Source organism: Chiloscyllium plagiosum, unplaced genomic scaffold (assembly GCF_037043375.1).
Source record: "Chiloscyllium plagiosum isolate Xiang-an unplaced genomic scaffold, Cpla_swu_hap1 HiC_scaffold_25, whole genome shotgun sequence".
NCBI lineage: Eukaryota > Metazoa > Chordata > Chondrichthyes > Orectolobiformes > Hemiscylliidae > Chiloscyllium > Chiloscyllium plagiosum.
The window spans coordinates 23,224,048-23,245,454 of NW_028270163.1; the positions used below are offsets into that span (position 1 = coordinate 23,224,048).

Below are 21,407 nucleotides of genomic sequence, written 5' to 3' on the forward strand. Positions count from 1 at the left end.
CCTGGGAAATAGTCTCTGGCTATCGACTCTATCTATGCCTCTCATTATTTTGTATACCTCAATTAGGTCCCCTCTCCTCCTCCTTTTCTCCAATGAAAAAAGTCCAAGCTCAGTCAACCTCTCTTCATAAGATAAGCCCTCCAGTCCAGGAAGCATCCTGGTAAACCTCCTCTGAACCTCTCCAAAGCATCCACATCTTTCCTATAATAGGGCGACCAGAACTGGATGCAGTATTCCAAGTGCGGTCTAACCAAAGTTTTATAGAGCTGCAACAAGATCTCACGACTCTTAAACTCAATCCCCCTGTTAATGAAAGCCAAAACACCATATGCTTTCTTAACAACCCTGTCCACTTGGGTGGCAATTTTAAGGGATCTATGTACCTGCACACCAAGATCCCTCTGTTCCTCCACACTGCCAAGAATCCTATCCTTAATCCTGTACTCAGTTTTCAAATTCGACCTTCCAAAATGCATCACCTCGCATTTATCCAGGTTGAACTCCATCTGACACCTCTCAGCCCATCTCTGCATCCTGTCAATGTCCCACTGCAGCCTACAACAGCCCTCTATACTGTCAACGACACCGCCAACCTTTGTGTCGTCTGCAAACTTGCTGACCCATCCTTCAATCCCCTCAGCCAAGTCATTAATAAAAATTACAAACAGTAGAGGCCCAAGGACAGAGCCCTGTGGAACACCACTCACCACTGACTTCCAGGCAGAATATTTTCCTTCTACTACCACTGGCTGTCTTCTGTTGGCTAGCCAATTCTGTATCCAGACAGCTAAGTTCCCCTGTATCCCATTCCTCCTGACCTTCTGAATGAGCCTACCATGGGGAACCTTATCAAATGCCTTGCTGAATATCCAGTATTCTGTGTTTAATTTTGACTCACCAGAAAAGGCAAAGGACTTGCTTTAAAATAGACTGGCTGCCTCGAATAATATGGACAATAATGTTTACTTTGTTTTTGTCTAATTTGCCTGGTTTACCTGGTTGTCAGAGTTTTTTTCTTCATCCATGTGGGGGTTATAACTGTGTTTTTTCTTTTCCTCATTCTTCTCCCTTCTCTCTCCCCTCCCATTATCCTTTGTTCTTTTTTCTTATCAGTTCCTTTTGTTTTTCTCTAATAGTATGAGATGGGGGGGGTGGCTGCGGTTGGGAGAGGCGGTGGGGGTGCTACATATTTCTGTTCTACCAGGAGCCCCTAGGGTTACAGTATGGATGGGATGGGTTGAGTGCCCTCTTTTAACTTTCTTGTTATAAGATGTGTGTAATTTTTTCTTACTTTGTGTTGTCTGGGGCAGGGGCATGGCGAGTGCTAGAAGGAGCCATGGAGGGATTAGCGGGTAGTATGAGTGCCCTCTGTGGGCAAGGGGGAAAGTTTCCTTTCATATGTGTTATATGTTGGTCCATTGTAGAAAAAGCTGTTCGAAGTTTTGATTTGGTAGTTTTGGTATTTGTATTTTAAAATTTACATGAACTGTTTACTGTTTTCACTCAGCGCGCTATGAGAGGGGTTCTTCCTCCCAAAGGGTCACGGACTGTTTCAGATGGTTATGGCTAGCCATTCATTTAAATGATGCACCTGGCATGTTAAGGGGAGTCATTCACCAATTAAAGGAAAAAAGATACTTTCAAGCCTTATATTTAATCAATAAGGAGCACTTGAAGTTACAACAGGGAGGATTCATGTGTTTTTCTCATTCTTTAATTTGAAAAGTAGAGGAGTTGCTGTACTCATCCAAAAGAATCTCCCATTTCAACTGTTAGACCAAATTAAGGATGAATATGAGCGGTTCATGATTCTTAAAGCTTTAATATATGGAGAGGAGTATGGGATTTTGAATGTATATTGTCCCTGGCACATATTTTTAATTTTTAACAGATGCGCTTTCCAGGTTGATGGCCCTTGGAGCACGTCATACAATTATAGGGGGAGACTTTAATCAACTTATTGACCCTGAAGTGGACAGGATGCCTAGGGGCCTAGCGGTTATGTCCCCGCAATCCAGGCAGTTGGTGGACCTGAACAGAGAGTTGGGGTTGGTGGAAGTATGGAGATGTCTTCACCCCGATGGTAGGGATTTCATCTTTTTCTCTAACCCACATAAATGCCACTAGAATTCACATGGTTTTTGTCCCATTGACCTTTTTGAATTCAGTGCTGTCTTGCAGAATCGGGAACATAGCCATTTCCAATCATGTGGCGATGTACATGGAGGTCAAGTCCGATGGTAATGGGAGAGGCTCGCGGCACTGGCGCATGGATCCTTTCTTCTTGAAGGATAGCAAGTTTATATAGCATCTTTTGCGGGAATTTAAAATCTTTTAGACATTAATTGGGGGTACGGCCAGTGAACCGTCAGTGCTCTGGTAACTGCCAAGGCCTATGCACGGGTTTTGACTATTTCTTACTCAGCGACCCTGAAGCGACAGAGGGGAGTACAGCAATGTTTGCTTGAGACTCACCTGAAGGTAGCTGAGACAGCTTATTTTGACAGACCGTTTGTAACCAAGTTGCAGCGGATTACAGCCCTCAGCGGATTACTTTGAATACTGCGCTCACCCAGACAGCAAAGGGAGAAGTATCTTCTGCAAAACAGAGGTTATTTGAGTATGGTGATAAACTGGGTAGGTATCTAGCATACTTCGCCAGAAAGAAACATGACCCCAATCTATCACATCCATCAGAGAGTGCTAGTACTCTTATTTGCAATGCCAAAAGATTAATGCAGCATTTAGGAAGTTCAACTCTGAGCATTACCGCTAGGAGGGCTGTGAGGACAGACTGGCGAAGATGAAGTCCTTTTTTAAGAACCTGGACCTTCCAGGTGTAACTTCAGAGCAGGCATCTTTTCCGAATGCCCTCTTGGCAATCCAAGAAATACTGGAGACGGTGAGGCAACTCCAGAGTGGTAAAGCACCCGGCCCAGACGGATTTCAAAGAGTGTTTTATAAGGAGCATATAGACATGCTGGCCAGGCCACTGTTGGATATGTACAACTACTCGTACAATCAGGACTGTCTCCCATCCTCTCTGAGAGAAGCAAATATTTCTCTTATTCTCAAGGAAGGGAAAGCCCCAGAGGATTGCACTTTGTACAGACCCATATCATTACTGAACGTGGATTTTAAAATTCTGTTGAAAATGCTGGTGTTAAGGTTGGAGAGGGTTTTGCCTTTCATTGCAAAGGAGGACCAGACAGGTTTCATTAAGGGTCGTAGGTTTACTAATAATATTAGAAGAGTATTAAACATGGTTTGGGTGTGCCAGCAAGGGTCAATTCCTGGCTTGGTAGTTTCCCTGGATGCAGTGAAAGCATTTGACCGGGTGAAGTGGCTGTACCTCTTTTATGTACTGGAACGGTTTGGTCATGGAGGGTTTTTTGCCAGGTGGGTGACAGTGTTATATAGCAGCGGTTTTCACTAATGGTATAAGGTTGGATAATTTTAGTATCAGCAGAGGCAGCTGACAAGGGTGCCCTCTCTCGCCTCTATTATTTACATTGATGATTGAGCCACTGGCAGAGGTCATCTGGAGGGATCCCAACATAACTGCCCTGGAGGTAGGGTCAGGCAGGCATAAGATCACCATTTATGTGGATGAAATTTTTCGACATTTGTTTGACAGGGAGGTCATGATGTCTTTTGAGCAGCTGAGTCAGAAATATGAGCTATCTAGGAAGGACCTCTTTCGTTACTTCCCGGTTAGGGACTTTATACAGAGTTTGTGCGAAGATTTGTAGCTCGGGTGCTCGTTGTGGTTCTGTTCGTCGAGCTGGAAGTTTTTGTTGCAAACGTTTCGTCCCCTGGCTAGGCGACATCATCAGTGCTTGGGAGCCTCCTGCGAAGCGCTTCTTTGATGTTTCCTCCGGTGTTTATAGTGGTCTGTCCCTGCCGCTTCCGGTTGTCAGTTTCAGCTGTCCGCTGTAGTGGTTGGTATATTGGGTCCAGGTCGATGTGTTTGTTGATGGAGTTTGTGGATGAATGCCATGCCTCTAGGAATTCCCTGGCTGTTCTCTGTCTGGCTTGCCCTATGATAGTAGTGTTGTCCCAGTCGAATTCATGTTGCTTGTTGTCTGCGTGTGTGGCTACTAAGGATAGCTGGTCGTGTCGTTTCGTGGCTAGTTGATGTTCATGTATGCGGATTGTTAGCTGTCTTCCTGTTTGTCCTATATAGTGTTTAGTGCAGTCCTTGCATGGTATTTTGTACACTACATTCATCTACAAGAGAAAGACCACGGAACGAGGACATACCACAACCAAAAGGACTAGCCACACTACCATACATCAGGAGCATCTCGGAACTGACTGCCAGACTACTGCGACCCCTAGGACTCATAACGGCACACAAACCAACAGCCACGCTCAGACAACAACTCACCAGAACGAAGGACCCGATACCCAACATGAGCAAGACGAATGTAGTGTACAAAATACCATGCAAGGACTGCACTAAACACTATATAGGACAAACAGGAAGACAGCTAACAATCCGCATACATGAACATCAACTAGCCACGAAACGACACGACCAGCTATCCTTAGTAGCCACACACGCAGACAACAAGCAACATGAATTCGACTGGGACAACACTATCATAGGGCAAGCCAGACAGAGAACAGCCAGGGAATTCCTAGAGGCATGGCATTCATCCACAAACTCCATCAACAAACACATCGACCTGGACCCAATATACCAACCACTACAGCGGACAGCTGAAACTGACAACCGGAAGCGGCAGGGACAGACCACTATAAACACCGGAGGAAACATCAAAGAAGCGCTTCGCAGGAGGCTCCCAAGCACTGATGATGTCGCCTAGCCAGGGGACGAAACGTTTGCAACAAAAACTTCCAGCTCGGCGAACAGAACCACAACAACTTTATACAGAAAATGATGACATTAATGGTTAGTCCCTGTAAGTTGGATATGGAGAGGAGAGTGCTTCGGTCTACAGGCACTTTCTCAGTCAGCACTCTCTATCACTTGTTAGGAGGTAATGTTTCGAAGGAGATTGAGCGGCCATGCAGAATCTGGACTCAAGACTTCAGGGTGGAAATCTCATCAGAGGTGTGGGGGGATATTTGGGAGAATGTAAGGAAGAATTCAATTTGTAACAGTACGTAGGCTGTACAATTGAAGGTACTCCAAAGGGCTCATTTGGCACCAGAGCGGCTTGCAAAATTTAAGACAGGAGCGACCCCAGTGTGCCCCAAATGTAAAACAGATGTTGGCATTCTTACTCATTGCTTGTGGTCATGCCACAAACGTCATAGGTATTGGGGTGCCATAGCGAGTGTTTTGGAAGGAGTCTTAGGAACTGAGGTCAAGGTGAATCCGGTGTCCCTCCTCTTGGGTTTGCCAAATCTCCCTTCTTTGGATGTGCATGGGAAGAAACTATTTAATATTCTTTTATTCTGTGCGAGGAAGAACATTCTAATGAGTTGGGTGTCAGAGAACCCCCCGGGTCTCTCGGGGTGGCGTGGATTAGTTATGGAGCACATCCCCCAGAACTTCCTTTTCTGCACCAGAAAATTGAACTCTTTTATAGAACATGGTGGCCCTTTCTGAATTATATAGGTGCAGACTTATCAGCTATATTGGTCAAGGCCTTTGTGTAGTCATGAGGGCTATGTTTGGCTGTCCAGGGGACCCTGGGAGGAAGAAACCTGAACAAATACGGGTTTGCCTACTGATGCTCCCGGTGATGGGAGCTTTGGTGTGATTGCGCTGAGTACAGTAACTTAACTGAATGTAATTTAATGTACCTTGGTTTAATTTAGTTTTTTCTAAGTTATTTATTGAATTGTAGTTTTTGTTCTCTCTCTCCTCAGTGGATTGTGGAGTAGAGTGGCAGTTTGTTCACTTTTATTGACGTTACACTATAAGATTGTTATACTATTTTGTAGTGATTTTGTAATTTTGTAAAAAATTTAAAATCTTTTTCTCAATAAAAACATTTACAAAACAAAAGCATACACCTGCGAAGGTAAAGTTGACTCACATAGGCCAGGAGCAGCAGGTAAAGAAGTTACAATTTTGAGAGATACATGATTGTCTCAATCTGTGCTTGATGAGGAGATATGCATCTCTGAAAGATTATTGCCAGAAAAGGTGCTAGTAATGGGAATTCACAGTGAGACAAGAAGCGCTCAGTTATGTCGAATGAGGTTAGACTGTCTAGTGAAGAATGGAGAAGTCATGGTAGAAGTACTGGACACACTCTCAGCTCCAGGAATACAATTTGTCCTTGCTAACGATATAGCTGGTTCACAGGTATGAGTGCTGCCTACTGTGGTTGATAAGCCAGTGGAAACTCAGGCAACTGAACTATTGTAGGACGCATATCCTGGGATTTTTCCGGTCTGTGTGGTAATGAGGTCACAAAGACACCAATTGAAACAGGAGAGATCAAATTATACAGATAAGAAAGCTGAAGTGGAATTAACAGGCACCAAGTTTGATCAGATGGTTGAAACAAACCGGGAGCAGATAAATAACAAAGCAGATGTCTTTAGCTCGGATAAATTAACTGAGTTACAGCAGACAGATGAAAATTTAAAGCAATTGTATCTAAAGGCATGCACAGCAAAAGAATCCAAATGTATACCTGAATGTTATTATCTTAAAAATGATGTCTTAATGAAGAAATGGACACCATTGCATATTCAGGCAGATGAGAAATGGGCAGTAGTTCATCAAGTTGTATTGCCAGTGGGTTAGAGAAAGGAGATGTTGCGAGTAGTGCATGAGCTACCAGGAGGGGGTCATTTAGGGGTAAGAAAAACACAAACTAAAATACAAAAACACTTTTACTGGCCTGGCACAAGGATGGAGTTGAATTTTGCCAGACATGTCATACGTGTCAGGTAATTAGAAAACCTGCACCTTTAATACCTGTTCCTGCATTCGAGGAACTTTTCACAAGAGTCTTAATTGATTGTGTAGGACCCCTATCTCAAACAAAAAGGTGGGGATTAGTATTTGGGGATGCATCCACGAGATTTCCAGAGGCCGGTCCATTACGTAACATTTCAGATAAAATGATTCTAGAGGAATTACTCAAATTTTTCATCAGATTTGGCCTCCCACCAAGAAACAATTAGATCAGGGGTCAATCTTTACATCTAAAGTATTCCAGGAAGTTCTGGACAGCTTAGGAGTAAAATAATTCAAATCTACTGCATATCATCCAGCATTGCAGGGAGCACTAGAAAGGTGGCATCAGACATTAAAGACCATGTTGAGGGCTTATTGTCAAGGCTATCCAGATGATTGGGATAAGGGAATTCCATTTGTATTTCTTGTGATCAGAGATACACCAAATGAATCAACCAAATTCAATCCATTTGAGTTAGTTTTGGGGCATGAAACAAGAGGACCACTAACTTTGATTAAGGAGAAATTGGTAAGTCAAAATTCAGAGACCACACATTTGGACTACGTATCAAATTTTAGGGAATGACTAAATAGGATGGGGGAGTTGGCTAGACAGCATTTAAAATGATCACAGCATACAATGAAACAGGAAGCAAACAAGAAACCAAAACTCGCAATTTCGCTATCGGGGACAAAGTGTTAGTATTACTTCCAGTGACAGGTGAACCTTTAAAAGCAAGGTTTAGTGGACCTTATCAAGTCGAAAGGAAATTGAGTGAGGTGAACTATTTGACAAGGACTCCAGACAGAAAGAAATCTCTCAGAGTGTGTCATGTGAATATGCTCAAAAGATATTTTGACACGGAAGGAAAGCCAAGGAGACTGTATGTTTGGTCTCAACACAGAGGGAAGAACAAAGTTCAGAGGATTCTGGATTGGACATCACTCAAATTAAATTGGACAATGAAGAAGTTGTCAAAAATTATTGAGTTATCTTTCAGAGGAAAATTGAAATGACCTGAAAGAGTTATTACTATTACCTGGTGAAATATGTGGAAATAAGCTGGGAAGTACTAACCTAATTATGCATGACAAAGACATAGGAGATCCTGTTCCGATTAAGCAACATCCTTATTGGCATAATCCTCTAAGGTTGGCACATGTTCAAAAGGATATTGAATTCATGCTCCAAGACAATATAATCAAAGTGAGTTAGAGTGACTGGAGCTCATTCATAGTAATGGTGCCAAAGCCAGATGGTACCCAAGGATTATGTGTGGACTATCACAAAGTCAATGCAGTTACAAAGACCGATTCTGCATTTGGAAGACTGTGTTGAAAAGGTGTGACAACAAATTATATTTCTGAGTTGACTTGCTCAGAGGATACTTTTGTCAGAAAACGCAAAGGCAATTTGTAATGCCGAATGGACTGTATCTGTTTAAAGTCATGCCATTTGGTATGAAAAATGTGCCAGCCACATTTCAGAGACTAACCAATAAGGTCATTGCAGGATTAATCTAATTGTGTTGTAAATATAGATGACCTGGTGATTTTTAGCCATACATAGAAGGAACATTTGCAAGAATTATCAGAACTGTACGATCGACTTTGGAAGGTAGGCTTGGTGATAAACCTGGCTAAAAGTGAATTTACCAAAGCCCACGTCAGCTTCCTGGGCCATGTTATTGGACATGGACAAATGGCCCCATGGAATGAAAAAAACAAAGGTATTTGGGGAGTTTCCCTTACCATTGACAAAAAGCACAGTATTACGGTTCCTGGGATTGAGTGGATTTTATCAAAAATTTGTACCACGTTTTAGCAGTGTGGCCACCCCACGTACTGAATTGCTAAAGAAAGGCAAGAAGTTTCAGTGGACAGTGGACAGTCAGAAGGCATTTGACAGCCTGAAAACTGTGTTAACCACTTCCCCAATATTAGTGACACCTAATTATGCAAAGCCATTCAAGGTGGCTATCGATGGAAGTGGCTGTTGGTGCTGTGCCCATGCAGGAAGACGATGAGAAGATAGAAAGACCTATCAGGTATTTCTGCCGTAAATTGAACATTCATCAGCAGAAACAGTTGAGAAGGAGGCTTGGAGCTTGATGTTTGCATTGCAACATTTCAATGTTTATGTTACCAATAACGTATCTGAGACAATCATATATAGTGACCCTAACCCATTGACATTTGTGGAGAAATTTAAGGACCACAATGCCAGACTGTTTAGATGGAACTTGTTGTTACAGCCATTCAGTTTGAAAATTGTGCATGTGGCAAGATGAGAAAACATGATTGCTGATGCATTGTCAAGACTTGAGTGAGAAGCGGAGGCATTCGGTGGCGGGAGAAAAATGTAGTAGCTGAAAAAATGTAGTAGCTGCATGTTTGCATGTTTAGTCAATGTAACATATATGTGCAGTATGGAGTACTAACAGTATAAGATTAAGGGGTTTTAAAATGAAGCCATCTTTCAATATTGATGGTTCTTTTTTTAAGAGGGGAGTTGTGATGATGCTGCTCCTTTAACAAAGTTATGTTGTCCTTGGGGGTTTTTTTCAGGAGGTCTTAAAAACACAGATTCTGAAAAGTCTGGGGTTGGAGGATTTTAGGCCAATTTAATTATAGCTAACAGATACTGCCTCAGGAAAAAGGCTTTTAAGTTTAAAAAAAAACACTTGGGAGAATGAAAGGGGAGTGGCCTGTTCTGCCAGCTCACCTTTTCTCTGGTTTGGTTCGCAAGCAGTACTGCTGTAAAAGTTGCTGGACCCACAGAAGCAGGTCCAGCTGATCCTCCTTTCCCTCCAACATCTCTCCTGTAAGACCCTATGAATGATTTTACTTTTTGTTCCAAGGGGTATTTATGGGGATTGTTGCAAGTATTTGGAACAGCATCATTATGTTGGTATAATCTGTTGGGTTTTCAGATAGGTCAAGTTATTTTGTATTATGTTCTCTTTTGTTTGTGTTTCATTCAGTAATCTTATAAATAAATTCTATTTTGTTTAAAACGAAGCAAGTTGCACCTGCTTAAACAACTAGCAAAGTTAGGGTTTGGGCTGCTTTCTTGAAATGTTTTGACGGGGTCTGACCTTGTCCACAAGTGTTAACTCTGTTTTTCTCTCTCTACAGATGGTGTCGGACCTGCTGCTTTTTTCCAGCATTTCCTGTTTTTCTTTCAGTTGTGTGACTCCTCTTCAGGCCCCAACAGCAGCAGCTCCGGCTTCCCCGCACCATCCTTCAGAATAGGTGGCGCCGGAAGGAAGCAGGGGCAGACATGATGTTGGTTGAATTTCCTGAGCTGGAATTCCCCAAATTTTGGCGCATTCTGGAGAACAATGCAGCTGTTTGGGGGGTAATCCAGTCACAATCCTGATGGCCAGTGGGAATTCACTCACACATTTCTGCAGCTGTACACTAGTGTCAGATTGGATGATTAATTTGTTTTAGCCTTCTAATCATCTTGTTGTTTGTACAGGCCACCGCTGTCTTTTATGAGGAAAGGATTATAATACACACGAAAATACAGAATAGTAAGTCATTTGCATTTAGGAAAGAAGCACCCGTGAAATACTACCCTCGATCTTTCCGAACCTTTTTAAGGTCAGATATTTATGGGAAAGCGTTCAGACCACATTCCCCTGCTTGTTACTGAAATCCCCAGTATTTACTTCGAGTTATCCATCCTCCATCAATCTACTTCCGAACCAACACTGTGTCAACCATTTCTTACAATCTGCCTCTTCTTCCTTTCAATAAAGTGACTCTTACCTCCCAGGTCTCTTTTGTTAACCAGCTCGGGGGAAGTTTTAGCCAGAAAGAATAGTCTGTGCAGTAGTGATTTCTAAAGGGGCGGTAGAAATGGTAAATTAGTTATTCTGTCACCATTCAAACCAGCCGCTCTTTTCTGTGCAAAAAGAAACTGACCGTTTCCTCTTTAAGATTTGCATTCATTCTCCTCTCCAGCACGCGATGGAACATACTGATCCTATCGTTTCCTGACAAGCCTTTTGAACGTTGCATTTTTCCACCAACTTCCCCTGTGGAAGACATCTCCGTTTGAAGTGAGGGTCTCTCCCTCTCTCTGGGTGAATACAAACCCGCTCAAATCCGATATACTAACTGCACTGCCCTCCACCCACCAACAAAACAATAAACCCAGGGTTGATGCAATCGGCCAGCCTTTAATTTAAAAATCCAACCGAGCTGGGGAAATGTAACACAAAACTCTTTCTTTCGTTTACGCTTCGTGCTGGTGTCCAGGCAGCAAGGAGATTGGGTTCTGCCTCCCATCCCTTTCCATTCACTCACTTCTTAACAGCTCTTTTTGTCTCTATATGTTTTGGCATCCTGGATTTTCTGTTGATAGTTTTCACGAAGCAGTCGGTTACTCGGGTGACGGGTTCACTGTAGTTTCTCTCCCTCCCCCTCCTCTGTTCAGTGTTGCCTTTTGCCTGCAGTAGTGCATTCTGACTGACAGTCCAATCTACAGGCAATCCAAGAAAGTGCCCTCTTTGTGAGGATTCTGTCCCGGTGAGTCGTGCCCCCCGCCCCATTACAAGTTACCTGACCCCTGTACACAGGGCATTTGCCTTTTGTAAGTATCCGAGGTTTCTTTTGTTAACGTGTTAATGCTTATGACTGTACACTTCAATGAGTTTGGGAACTAACAATGTTACCTCGTCTGTTTTGCCTGAACCGTGCAGAAAATAAAACACGAGTTAAAGGGTCTAACACTTATCAATAAATTGATGCTCTTTAAAAAAAGTGGACGAGAAAGCAGTGAGAATATTTATAGGAGGGGACTGTACTGTGGCCGCGCCTTATTTCTGGATACGTCCAGGCAGGTGCTGGGTCAGGAGTCAGCCTGTTTCAGGAGGAGAGGGGATAGTTATCTCTGACAGCTCAAAGTGTTGGCTTCGGTCCGGAGATGATGGGAACCTGGCCCCTCCTTCAGGGCAGTACACACTTGGAAGGTCACCTTGGTACTGCCTGTGGGAGACGGCTTGGACAGACAGCGTTGTTGCTGCTCCTGCTGCTGCACGGGGTTACATCTCCCTGCAGGTTTCCAATGTTTTGGCGGCGTTTTGCCCTTACCCCCCCAACCCCCCTTCCCCCTCCCCACCTGGAGAGGCTAAACCCCTATTGGGGAAGAGTGCTCTGTCAGGAATCTTGGCACGATATGGAGCCCTGGGCTCCTCCTTTCCCGTACCTGAGTTCCTTTCGCTGCTGCACTCTCGAGGTGAAACTGATTCGGCGCAGTCTTTAGCGCACAGTTTGCATTTAGTGAGAGAAGGATGGGCGTGATCGGCCTAGACAGCGCAATAGGTGCAGCCTAGTTTATTGAAGTTGAGTGAAAAGCAAGCTGACAAACCTTCCGCTCTCTTCTTTGCTGCGCTTGTTTATGCATTAACATAGACATTCGAGTTTCCGAGGTCACATCGTCGATTTCAAGCCGGAGGCTTCCTACCCACCGCTGGCTCTTCTTCCCCATGATTGACAGTGTTTGGCTCTGTTACCCGGCAACTGTGCTGCTGGCAAACAAGCTGCTAGTCCGTAACCAGCTGAGTTTATTAACAGGAGGCTACAGACAAACTGCTCCCATCTGTTACCACACACAACGTTTCAGGATCCAGTTTTCAGCATTTTTAATGCATATTATGCCCCCCACCCCCCACACATTTGTACCCTCTGCTGGGGGTGGGGAGCAGTTCTCTGGGATTTCCCTCACATGAGCATAGCTAGATTAAAGGACATCACAACTGAGCTCTCTTCATACAGTCCCTCAGCATACACGTTTCAGGAACAGTCACAGATTAGTGAGGAGGATTAATCCCATGGTTTGTTTTTATTTAGCTGCCCTTATGAAAGTGGTGGCTAGCTGCCTTCTTGAGTCCATGCACCAGTCCATGTGCTGTAGCTTGACCCACAATGCCCTTATTGACCCAGGGACAGAGATATCATTCCAAATCAGGATTGTGAGTGGCTTGGAGAGTAACTTGCAAGCCCTTGTACACCTAGATGGAAGTGGTCCTGGGTTTGGAAGGTGCTGCCTAAAGATCTTTGGCAAATTTCTGCAGTGCATCGTGTAGATAGTAAACACTGCTGCAACTGAGAATCAGTGCTGGGCTGACTGACTGTTTGTGGATTTGGTATCAATCATGGGATATAGGCATCATTGACTGTGAAAGTATTTATTGCCCATTCCAGAAAAAACAGTAAAAAAGGTTTATGGTATGCTTGCCTTCGTTGGAAGGGGCATTGAGTATAAGGATAGACAAGTTATGCCACAGCTTTGTAGAACTTTAGTTTGGCCACCCTTGGAATATTGCATATCGTTCTGGTCAGTACACTACCAGAAGGATGTGGATACCTTGGAGAGGGTACAACAAAGGTTTACCAGGGAGTTGCCTGATATGGGGGTTTTAGCTATGAAGAAAGGTTGGATAGACTGGGTTTGTTTTCACTGGAACGCAAGAGGTTGAGGGGCAACCTGATAGATGTTTATAAGTTTATGAATGGCATGATAGAGTGGGAAGTATGAGGCTTTTCCCAGGGTTTTGCGATCAATTACTAGAGCACACAGATTCAAGGTGTGGAGAAAGGTTTTTTTTTAACAAAGGGTGGTAAGTGCCTGGAAAGTGCTGCCAGAGGAGGTGGTAGAAGCAGACACAATAGCAGCATTCAAGAAACACCTGGACGAATACATGAATAGGAAGGGAATAGTGGGATATGGATCCTGTAAGTGAAGAAACTTTTAGTACGGAAGGGCAAAATGTGTTGGCACAGACTTGGATGGCTGAGGGGCCTGTTCCTGTGCTGTATTGTTCTTTGTTCTTCTTTGTTCTCATTGCCCTTGAGAAGGTGGTGGTGAGTTACCTTCTTGCACTGCTGCAGTCCATTTTGTGTAACTGCATCCACAAAGCTATCAGGTGTAGGGGGAAATTTCAGGATTTTTGTCTCTACTGACACAGAGAACACAGCTAAATGCTTCAGCAGTAATTAAAGTTAGAACCAGTGTGGCTCGACTGAATGAGCTTTAGCTTGTGATTGCACAAACATCTTACAAATAAATGATTGTGGTTTCATTGCCCCAGCCCAGAATTTCAACCACATAGCAGTGAGGATGATACAAAGTGTGTATGTAGAGGGATATAGACAAGTTGAGTGGGAAATGGAATATAACATGGGAAAATGTGAGGTTATGCTCTTTGGTAGGAAGGAGAGCTGAATGCTATTTAAATGGGGGGACACTGCAAAAAGCTCAAACCCAAGGATTTGGAGATCCCAGTGCAAGAATCACAAAAAGATAGCATCGAAGTTCAGCAGATAATAGGAAGGCAAATGGAGAGTAGCTATTTACTTCCAAGGGAATGGTGTATAAAATTAGGGAGGTCTTATTGTGAACTGTGTCGAGAGTGTGTGCTGCAAAAGCACAGCAGTAATTAAAGTTAGAACCAGTGTGGCTTTTGCCTGAAACATTGATTCTCCTGCTCCTCGGATGTTGCCTGGCCTGCTGCAAAAGCACAGCAGGCCAGGCAACATCCGAGGAGCAGGAGAATCAATGTTTCAGGCAAAAGCCCTTCATCAGGAGTGAAAGGCTTTTGCGGGAAGCATCGATCCTCCTGCTGTTTGGATGCTGCCTGACCTGCTATGCTTTTCTCGCACCATACTCTCAACTCTGATCTTCAGCATCTGGAGTCCTCACTTTCTCCTTATTGTGAACTGTCCACTGTGAACAATTTGGTACTTATCTAAGGAAAGATATACTGGCACTTTAGGCAATTCAAAGAACGTTCACGACACTAGGCTGTTTCCAGATATGGAGGAATTTTCTTTGAGGAGCAGTTGAGTAGGTTGGACTTTTACTGCAGAATTATTTACTGCAGTTGAGGTTGGGTCATTTACTGTTTTCAAAGCTGAGCTGGACCAATTTTTAATCTGTAAGAGAATCAATGATTATTGGGAGAAGGCAGAAAAGTGGAGTTGAGGATTATCAGATCAACCATAATCTCAATGAGTAATAGAGAAGACTCAATGGCTGAATTGTCTTCTTCTACTCTTCTGTCCTGTGCTCTATGGTCTTATCAGCTCATTAATGGGATCACTGTACTTGCAGGTGTCCATGTTTGATTATTAAATCAAAGCCCTGTTTGCTGTCACTGGTGACCATAGACATTGACACATAGTGGCATAATTTGAGAAGATTAGGGTAGTTCTCCTAGTATCCAGGCCAACATTCATCCCTCAGATAATGTCAAAGTGTTGTGGTCAGTAGTGAAACAAGAGTATGAACCTTCCATTCCAGTTCGTCCCCAAAATGTGTCCCATCATTTTGCTACTTATTTTATTGATGTGGGCATATTGGCTGTCACATAATAATATCTTATCTTCTATGGCCAAGTACCACATTGCACAGTACACATTGAGGAATTTGGGAAATGGGTGTTATTTCCATTAGGGGATAGACAAATGATTGTGGCAATGGAACAGATGATGAATTTTGACATAAAGCTGTTCCAAGATCATCTTATCATTACCAGAAACAAATCTTGAGGAGATCCAATTCACATATACAGCTATTCATAATGCTTCATTCATCCTGAAAATACTAGAATTCAGATGGCAGAACAGGGGAAAAGGTGGTGTAGTGATCTAGTAATCCTAGAAATCCCACCACAGCATATGGAAATTAGTCTCCACATTAGTGACTATTAAACCATCAATGACTGCTGTTCACATAAAAACTCTAGTTTATAATATTTTAGGATTGGAAATATGTAATTATTACTTTGTCTGGCTCATGTGAGTCTCCAGACTCAAAGCAATGTGGTTAATTATCTCTCAATAGCCCTCTGACTCGTAAGACAAGGCCAAGTGTGAATGGGCAACAAATGGTGATCTTGCCTACATCCCATGAATGAACACATTTTAAAAAGAAGGCAAAAAAATCTCAAAACATTGCATACTGGTGATTGTAACCTCTGAGGACAATAAAGGGGAAGATATGCATTTTCATTGATACATATATCAGGATTATCATTACTGAAAGTTAGACTGTGGGAAGATGCTGAAATAATGATTGGCTGAAGGATAAGTAAATAAATAGTATTAATCTAATTGCCTCACTGTTAGCAACTGTGTAATTAATCCCACCTGTTTTTTTCTGTGCTTTTGAACATCAAAGTATTAAATTTTAGGAAAAAATACTGAATACCTATATCAAGGGTTCATGTGTACAAAGATACTTTTGTCCATTCAAAGGAACAAGAAAGCTACATTTAATTTTCCAGTTTCATTAACTCTCTGGACTTTTTACCAGTGACATTTCTTTTACTGTGCATGCAAGGGGTTCGTTTTCTATGTAAACATCTTTTCAGAATTCACATTAAAACTAGATTTTGCTCCCAATCATTATTTTCCATGATTGCATTTTTTTGTTGAAAATGTGTTGCTGGAAAAGCGCAGCAGGTCAGGCAGCATCCAAGGAGCAGGAGAATCGACGTTTCGGGCTAAGCCCTTCACGTCGATTCTCCTGCTCCTTGGATGCTGCCTGACCTGCTGCGCTTTTCCAGCAACACATTTTCAGCTCTGATCTCCAGCATCTGCAGTCCTCACTTCCTCCTTGCATTTTTTTGTCACAGGATGTATTTCAGGGAGGAAATGATAAAAACGGAAACAATAGCAATGGTCTATTTCCTTGTATAGAATGTGAGGTACACTAAGGATTATCATTTAGTTACAAATAGTTTACTGATTCTTAAGTAGCAACATCAAAGTCCATAAATGTTATCCGGTCCCTGACTGAAAATGTTCAGTACTTTAAAAATATTTTAGTTCAGGTTACGACATGTTCAAGAAAATAAACCATTTAGGGTAACATTTGTTCGGCAGCAACCATTCAAGGAGGTTTAAAATTAAAAGATAATCAACCCATGATGAGAAAATTATCTTGGATTTATCTGTAATAAATATGCCTGAATTTAATGTGCAAAAGGCCTGAAGATAAAATATGGAAAAAGGCATTGCAATATATATTGGAAATCACTAATCTGCAAATTTATAATTCTAGTTTTAATTTTTCATGATTATCTTATACATTAAAATTTAAAAATTAAAGCTTGTCACACATTGCAACCCCCTTCCTTTTTGCTTACAAAATGAAAGATTTGCAACCCCCCCCCCCCCTTTTTCGTTTACAAAATGAAAGATCTATAGTTTACAAACTATAGATTTGGAAAGATCTTGCTTTCAATCCAAAGCTGTTGTAAATAGTCACAATCGCTCTTCGTGCTTCTGCTTCAATGAAAGGATTTTATCTTTGTTGATATCATGGAAATCAGTCTTGGCAGATACTTCCTGTTTCTTTGTCGAGTCTTATTAAATTATTGACTGATGTTTGCCAGAAACCTAAAAATTGGAAATATCGCTAAACTGGATAATGTAACAGTTGTGATAATGAGCTTTCTGAAATAAACAAAATAGCAATTTTTCTAATGTCAGGCTCATCTGTTGCTCATTCTAAGACCAACACTGCTAAGATAAAAACTACTGGATATGCAACGCTCTAATACAGAGGGATAGTAGGTTTGATAGCTATTGAAGTGACTGTGTTGCTGGAAAGAAGCAAAATACTGCAGATGCTGGAAATCTGAAACAACCACAGAGCAAACTGGAGGTATTCAGTAGGTCTAGCAGCATCTGTGGAGAGAGAAACAGAATTAATGTTTTGAGTCTGTTATGACTCTTAAGAACTGAAGAACTCAGTTTTCCCTCTACAGAACTTCTGAATTTCTCTGGCAGTTTCTCTTTCGTGTGTTAAAGGTTAGCTCTGTCTGAAAACATGAGAACAATATACAAACTAGGGAGACGGTGAAACAGAGGACAGAACTCATGGTCTGCAGTTATAGAATTTGATCTTAAATCCAGAAAAGTATATCATGCCTAACTGGAAGATGTGGTGGTGTTCCTCAAGTTTGCGTTAGGTTTCATTGAAGCATTGCATCTGGGCGAGGACAGAAACGTGAGCATGCGAATAAGGTGGTGAATTAAAGTAGAAGCTTAAGGACATGCTTGTGGACTGAGTAGAGGTTTTCCACAATTTAAAAATTTTAATGGTTTACATAACAATGAAAAATTAAAGCTCAAGATAAAAATTCTAGTTTAGTGATTTCCACAAAGTGGTCACTTTTTCAATATTTGGTCTTCCCAGTATAGGGGAGACAGCATTGTCTGGTTACCAGTATTATCCACAGATATCAAGCACTTGATTAACACTACATTGTGCTTCAAATGTCAAACTCACATACAACCTTACATCTACCCCACTGTATCTCATTCAAAAATCATTGGATATTTAGATGAGATGAAAGCCTTGAAATTTGAGATTTGAAAGTCTTTATTCACAGCTTCCAAGGGCTTCATATATCAAACCATCATAATGCAATCATGGTCGTTAATAGACATTTGGTATCAGTTTCAGTTTAAGATTATGGCTGTCATCAGTGATCCACCTGTACTTTGGGAAAGGCATCACTGTGGTGATATTATGTAGCTAAAAGGACTTAAAAGGTGCATCCATTCCAGCATGGACAATATTTCAAAAGCCTAAGGGCCATATGATGGTACTTCTAACTTTGCCAAGCACTTTCACCCTTTTTATGATTAAAACTTTGGGGTTTTTGCTCTCCAAATGGTTCCCTAATGATCCAGCCAGAGCAAACAAATACAATTTTCTAATAGTCATTGAAGTGCCTTAGGAACAGAGAAGCAGAAGTAAGCCATTAAGCCCATCGATCCTCTTTCACTTTTCATCATTCATGGCTGATATCCACTTCAATGCCTATCTCTTTATGTCACTGGTATTTAAAAATCTGTCAATGTCTTATCTTATCTCATCTCAGTCCTAAGTGGCTTTCCCCTTACTTTGAAATCATTTCCCCTGGTTCTAAACTCCACCACCAAGGGAAATATCTTACCTTCATCTATTCGTTTTGATGTTTCACATGTTTAATGAGATTTTATTCTTCAAAACTTTGTTACCTTGTACAAATTCAACCACAAAATATTATATTTGACATGCAATATTGCAACTATTATAAATCATTCTGAAAATACTGGATAGAATATTCAGAAAACTTGTAGCGAAAGGTACTGTAAGCACTGTAAAATATAAGGACACACAATGCCCAAGTCACCCTTCTCAGAGAAGGAAACAAAAACAAAATATAAACGTTACAAAATAGTTCACCTTTTTGACTTAAAATGTTTTATCACCTAAATTGTTTTGCATCTTGGAGCTTCATGTTGAAATACAAGATGTTCATTTAAGTGTTCAAGATTTCTCCGCACTGAACTTTATACATGGGGAATGCACATCAGGAATTCGGGAGCAGCCTATGGGTTTCTATGTCAATTAAAATTAGTGGCTGGATAATTTTATGGAACGTATTTCATTAACTTTCTGACATTTGTTTCCAGAAATGTGAGTATATTGTTACACAAAATACAACAGACTGCAAACTTGCAGATCAGTGAGACATGAATGAGAGGCTGGATCTTGCAAATTTCTGATGGTTACTATGAGAGTTTTACACCTGCTCTCCAGCTGACTGAAAGATTGTCCATTATCTCCTGCAAAATAGATAAATATTGTAATCATTACTGAATATTGGTTATTCTGTCAAGAATGTTTCCTGCAGCCTTACTCTCACACTGCCATTACTCACCTGTTTTGAGCTGTGCTGTTAAGGTCAAAAATAACAAAAGGCCAAAGCAACTTATAGCTTTAATGAGAGTTCACCAAGTCTATTATGCCTACTATCTTTTCGAAGGTCAAATGAAAATGGTTGAAGTATTTAGTTACAAAGGTTATCCTACACACTTTAATGTTAAAAATTAATCCGACAATTTGTTGAATTCAACTGGATGATAGGATTGCTCCTTTCTGTCCCCCGGTTATTATTTGGCCTCTCTAACACATTCCCTTTCTTCTAGATACTCAAAATGTGTCTTTGACATTTAAGGCATTCCTATAATTCCTATTGAGTAATATTTTACTAATTTTAGCTTTCAGTGACTACACGTAATTCAATCTGACCTTTACAAATAATAATTAGAAACTTACAAATCTCATGAATGATGTAGCATGACAAATGCCTACAGAAATAGAAACTCACATTTTGATATTTAATGTCTCCTAAGACATCTACTGAGTTTTCAACAATCTCTGGTGATTTCTAAAATCTTGTTATGCCATGAACAACTTGCCAGGATGTGTATCAATACAAATATATCGGTGTAATTGGATACATAACACATTTGTACTATTTTGTTTGATGAATCAATGTTTTTATTCAACAGATTGTTGGATTTGTTTCAATATTTGGCCAAATTAGGGAACTTGCAATGCATAAAACCAATTAGTTGAGTCCTTACACCATCTGTATTGAAATTTAATAACCTTTATTTTACAGTGGGAATTGCTGGAGTTTGCCTTGATTAAGCAACAATTTAATTAAAATCTCTAAAGTCAGGAATATCGTAAATGTTGGTTTACTCAGAAAGCATCAATTTAGTTTGTGTATTCTGTTGCGAAATTTTGTCTCGTCCTTAGGCTATTTTGTTAGTTTCCAATTTTTTTAATCACTTGTTTGTCTTTTCACAAACCTAGTACCCAAAAACGTAAGGACGGTATTCAGCTTGAGCATATGCATGCATCAGAGACATCCTCTTACCACCCTACAATGAGCCATAAGACTCCTGATAAATGTGAAAATAAATCTCCAAAATTCCTCGCAATCCAATTCTGCAGCTGATTTCACAAAAATAAAGTCTGCCCTACCAGAGATGCCTTCTTTCAGATGAGGTGTTAAACTGTGCCAGCACCCCAACCACTTGCCCAGGTTGAGGTCCCATAATACTATTTTCAAAGAACAACAGGGAGTTTTCCTGAGGGGCCTGGCCAATATTATTCCCACAATCAGCATCACGAAAACAAATTTCCTGGCCATTAACACTGCTGTATCTGGAAACTTGCTGTGTGCAAATGTGCTCTTGTTTCCAAAGTTACAATACTGAGCATACTGCAAAAACTACAATACTCCATTGTCCATCAAGGGATTTGCGATATCTAGTACTCATGAGAAGTGCTTTATAAAACCTTTTGTTCCTATCTTCCCTTTGGTGACCTAGTCCAGGACACCACCAACTCACATTACAAACTACTTCTTGTACAAAGTAAATTCCATGTGAATACTGGAAATCAGCTCCTCAGGTTCATTGTAATCTGGGAAAAGAATAAATTCTTAACATCTAACCTGGTTTTGCCTGATATAACCTAAGATATAATAGTGATCACCTTGTCCTACCTATTCTATTAGATTGAAACAATTGGCTCACAGTAACAGAGTCTCTGCGTCTTAAATACATCAAACAAATCATAATTTGACCTGTACTTGAAGTTACAGAGATCCAGTTGGTTGAACCAATCTAGATGACTAAATGCTTTGTA

General features: G+C 41.2%; 1 protein-coding gene and 1 long non-coding RNA gene across 4 annotated transcripts in view; one reads left to right on the plus strand and one right to left on the minus strand.

The window, feature by feature from the left end:
• Positions 1 to 12,356, minus strand: part of tex47 (testis expressed 47) — a 49,192-nt gene extending 36,836 nt beyond the window's left edge. For 2 of the 3 annotated variants that reach the window (XM_043714519.2, XM_043714520.2), the window contains exons 1-2: positions 10,823 to 11,069; positions 10,667 to 10,739 (exon numbers count right to left, since the gene is read on the minus strand). In XM_043714519.2, the coding sequence (XP_043570454.2) occupies positions 10,667 to 10,739; positions 10,823 to 10,948 (199 nt within the window). In that variant the 5' untranslated portion in view covers positions 10,949 to 11,069. Of the gene's footprint in view, positions 1 to 10,666; positions 10,740 to 10,822; positions 11,070 to 12,269 lie in introns of those variants that run through there. The other variant, XM_043714521.2, reaches the window with a different exon arrangement.
• The window catches only part of LOC148145300 (uncharacterized), a 96,956-nt gene continuing 86,805 nt past the window's right edge, over positions 11,257 to 21,407 (plus strand). Inside the window, exon 1 of the long non-coding RNA XR_015761395.1 lies at positions 11,257 to 11,492. This is a non-coding gene — a long non-coding RNA (uncharacterized LOC148145300). The remainder of the gene's footprint in view (positions 11,493 to 21,407) is intronic.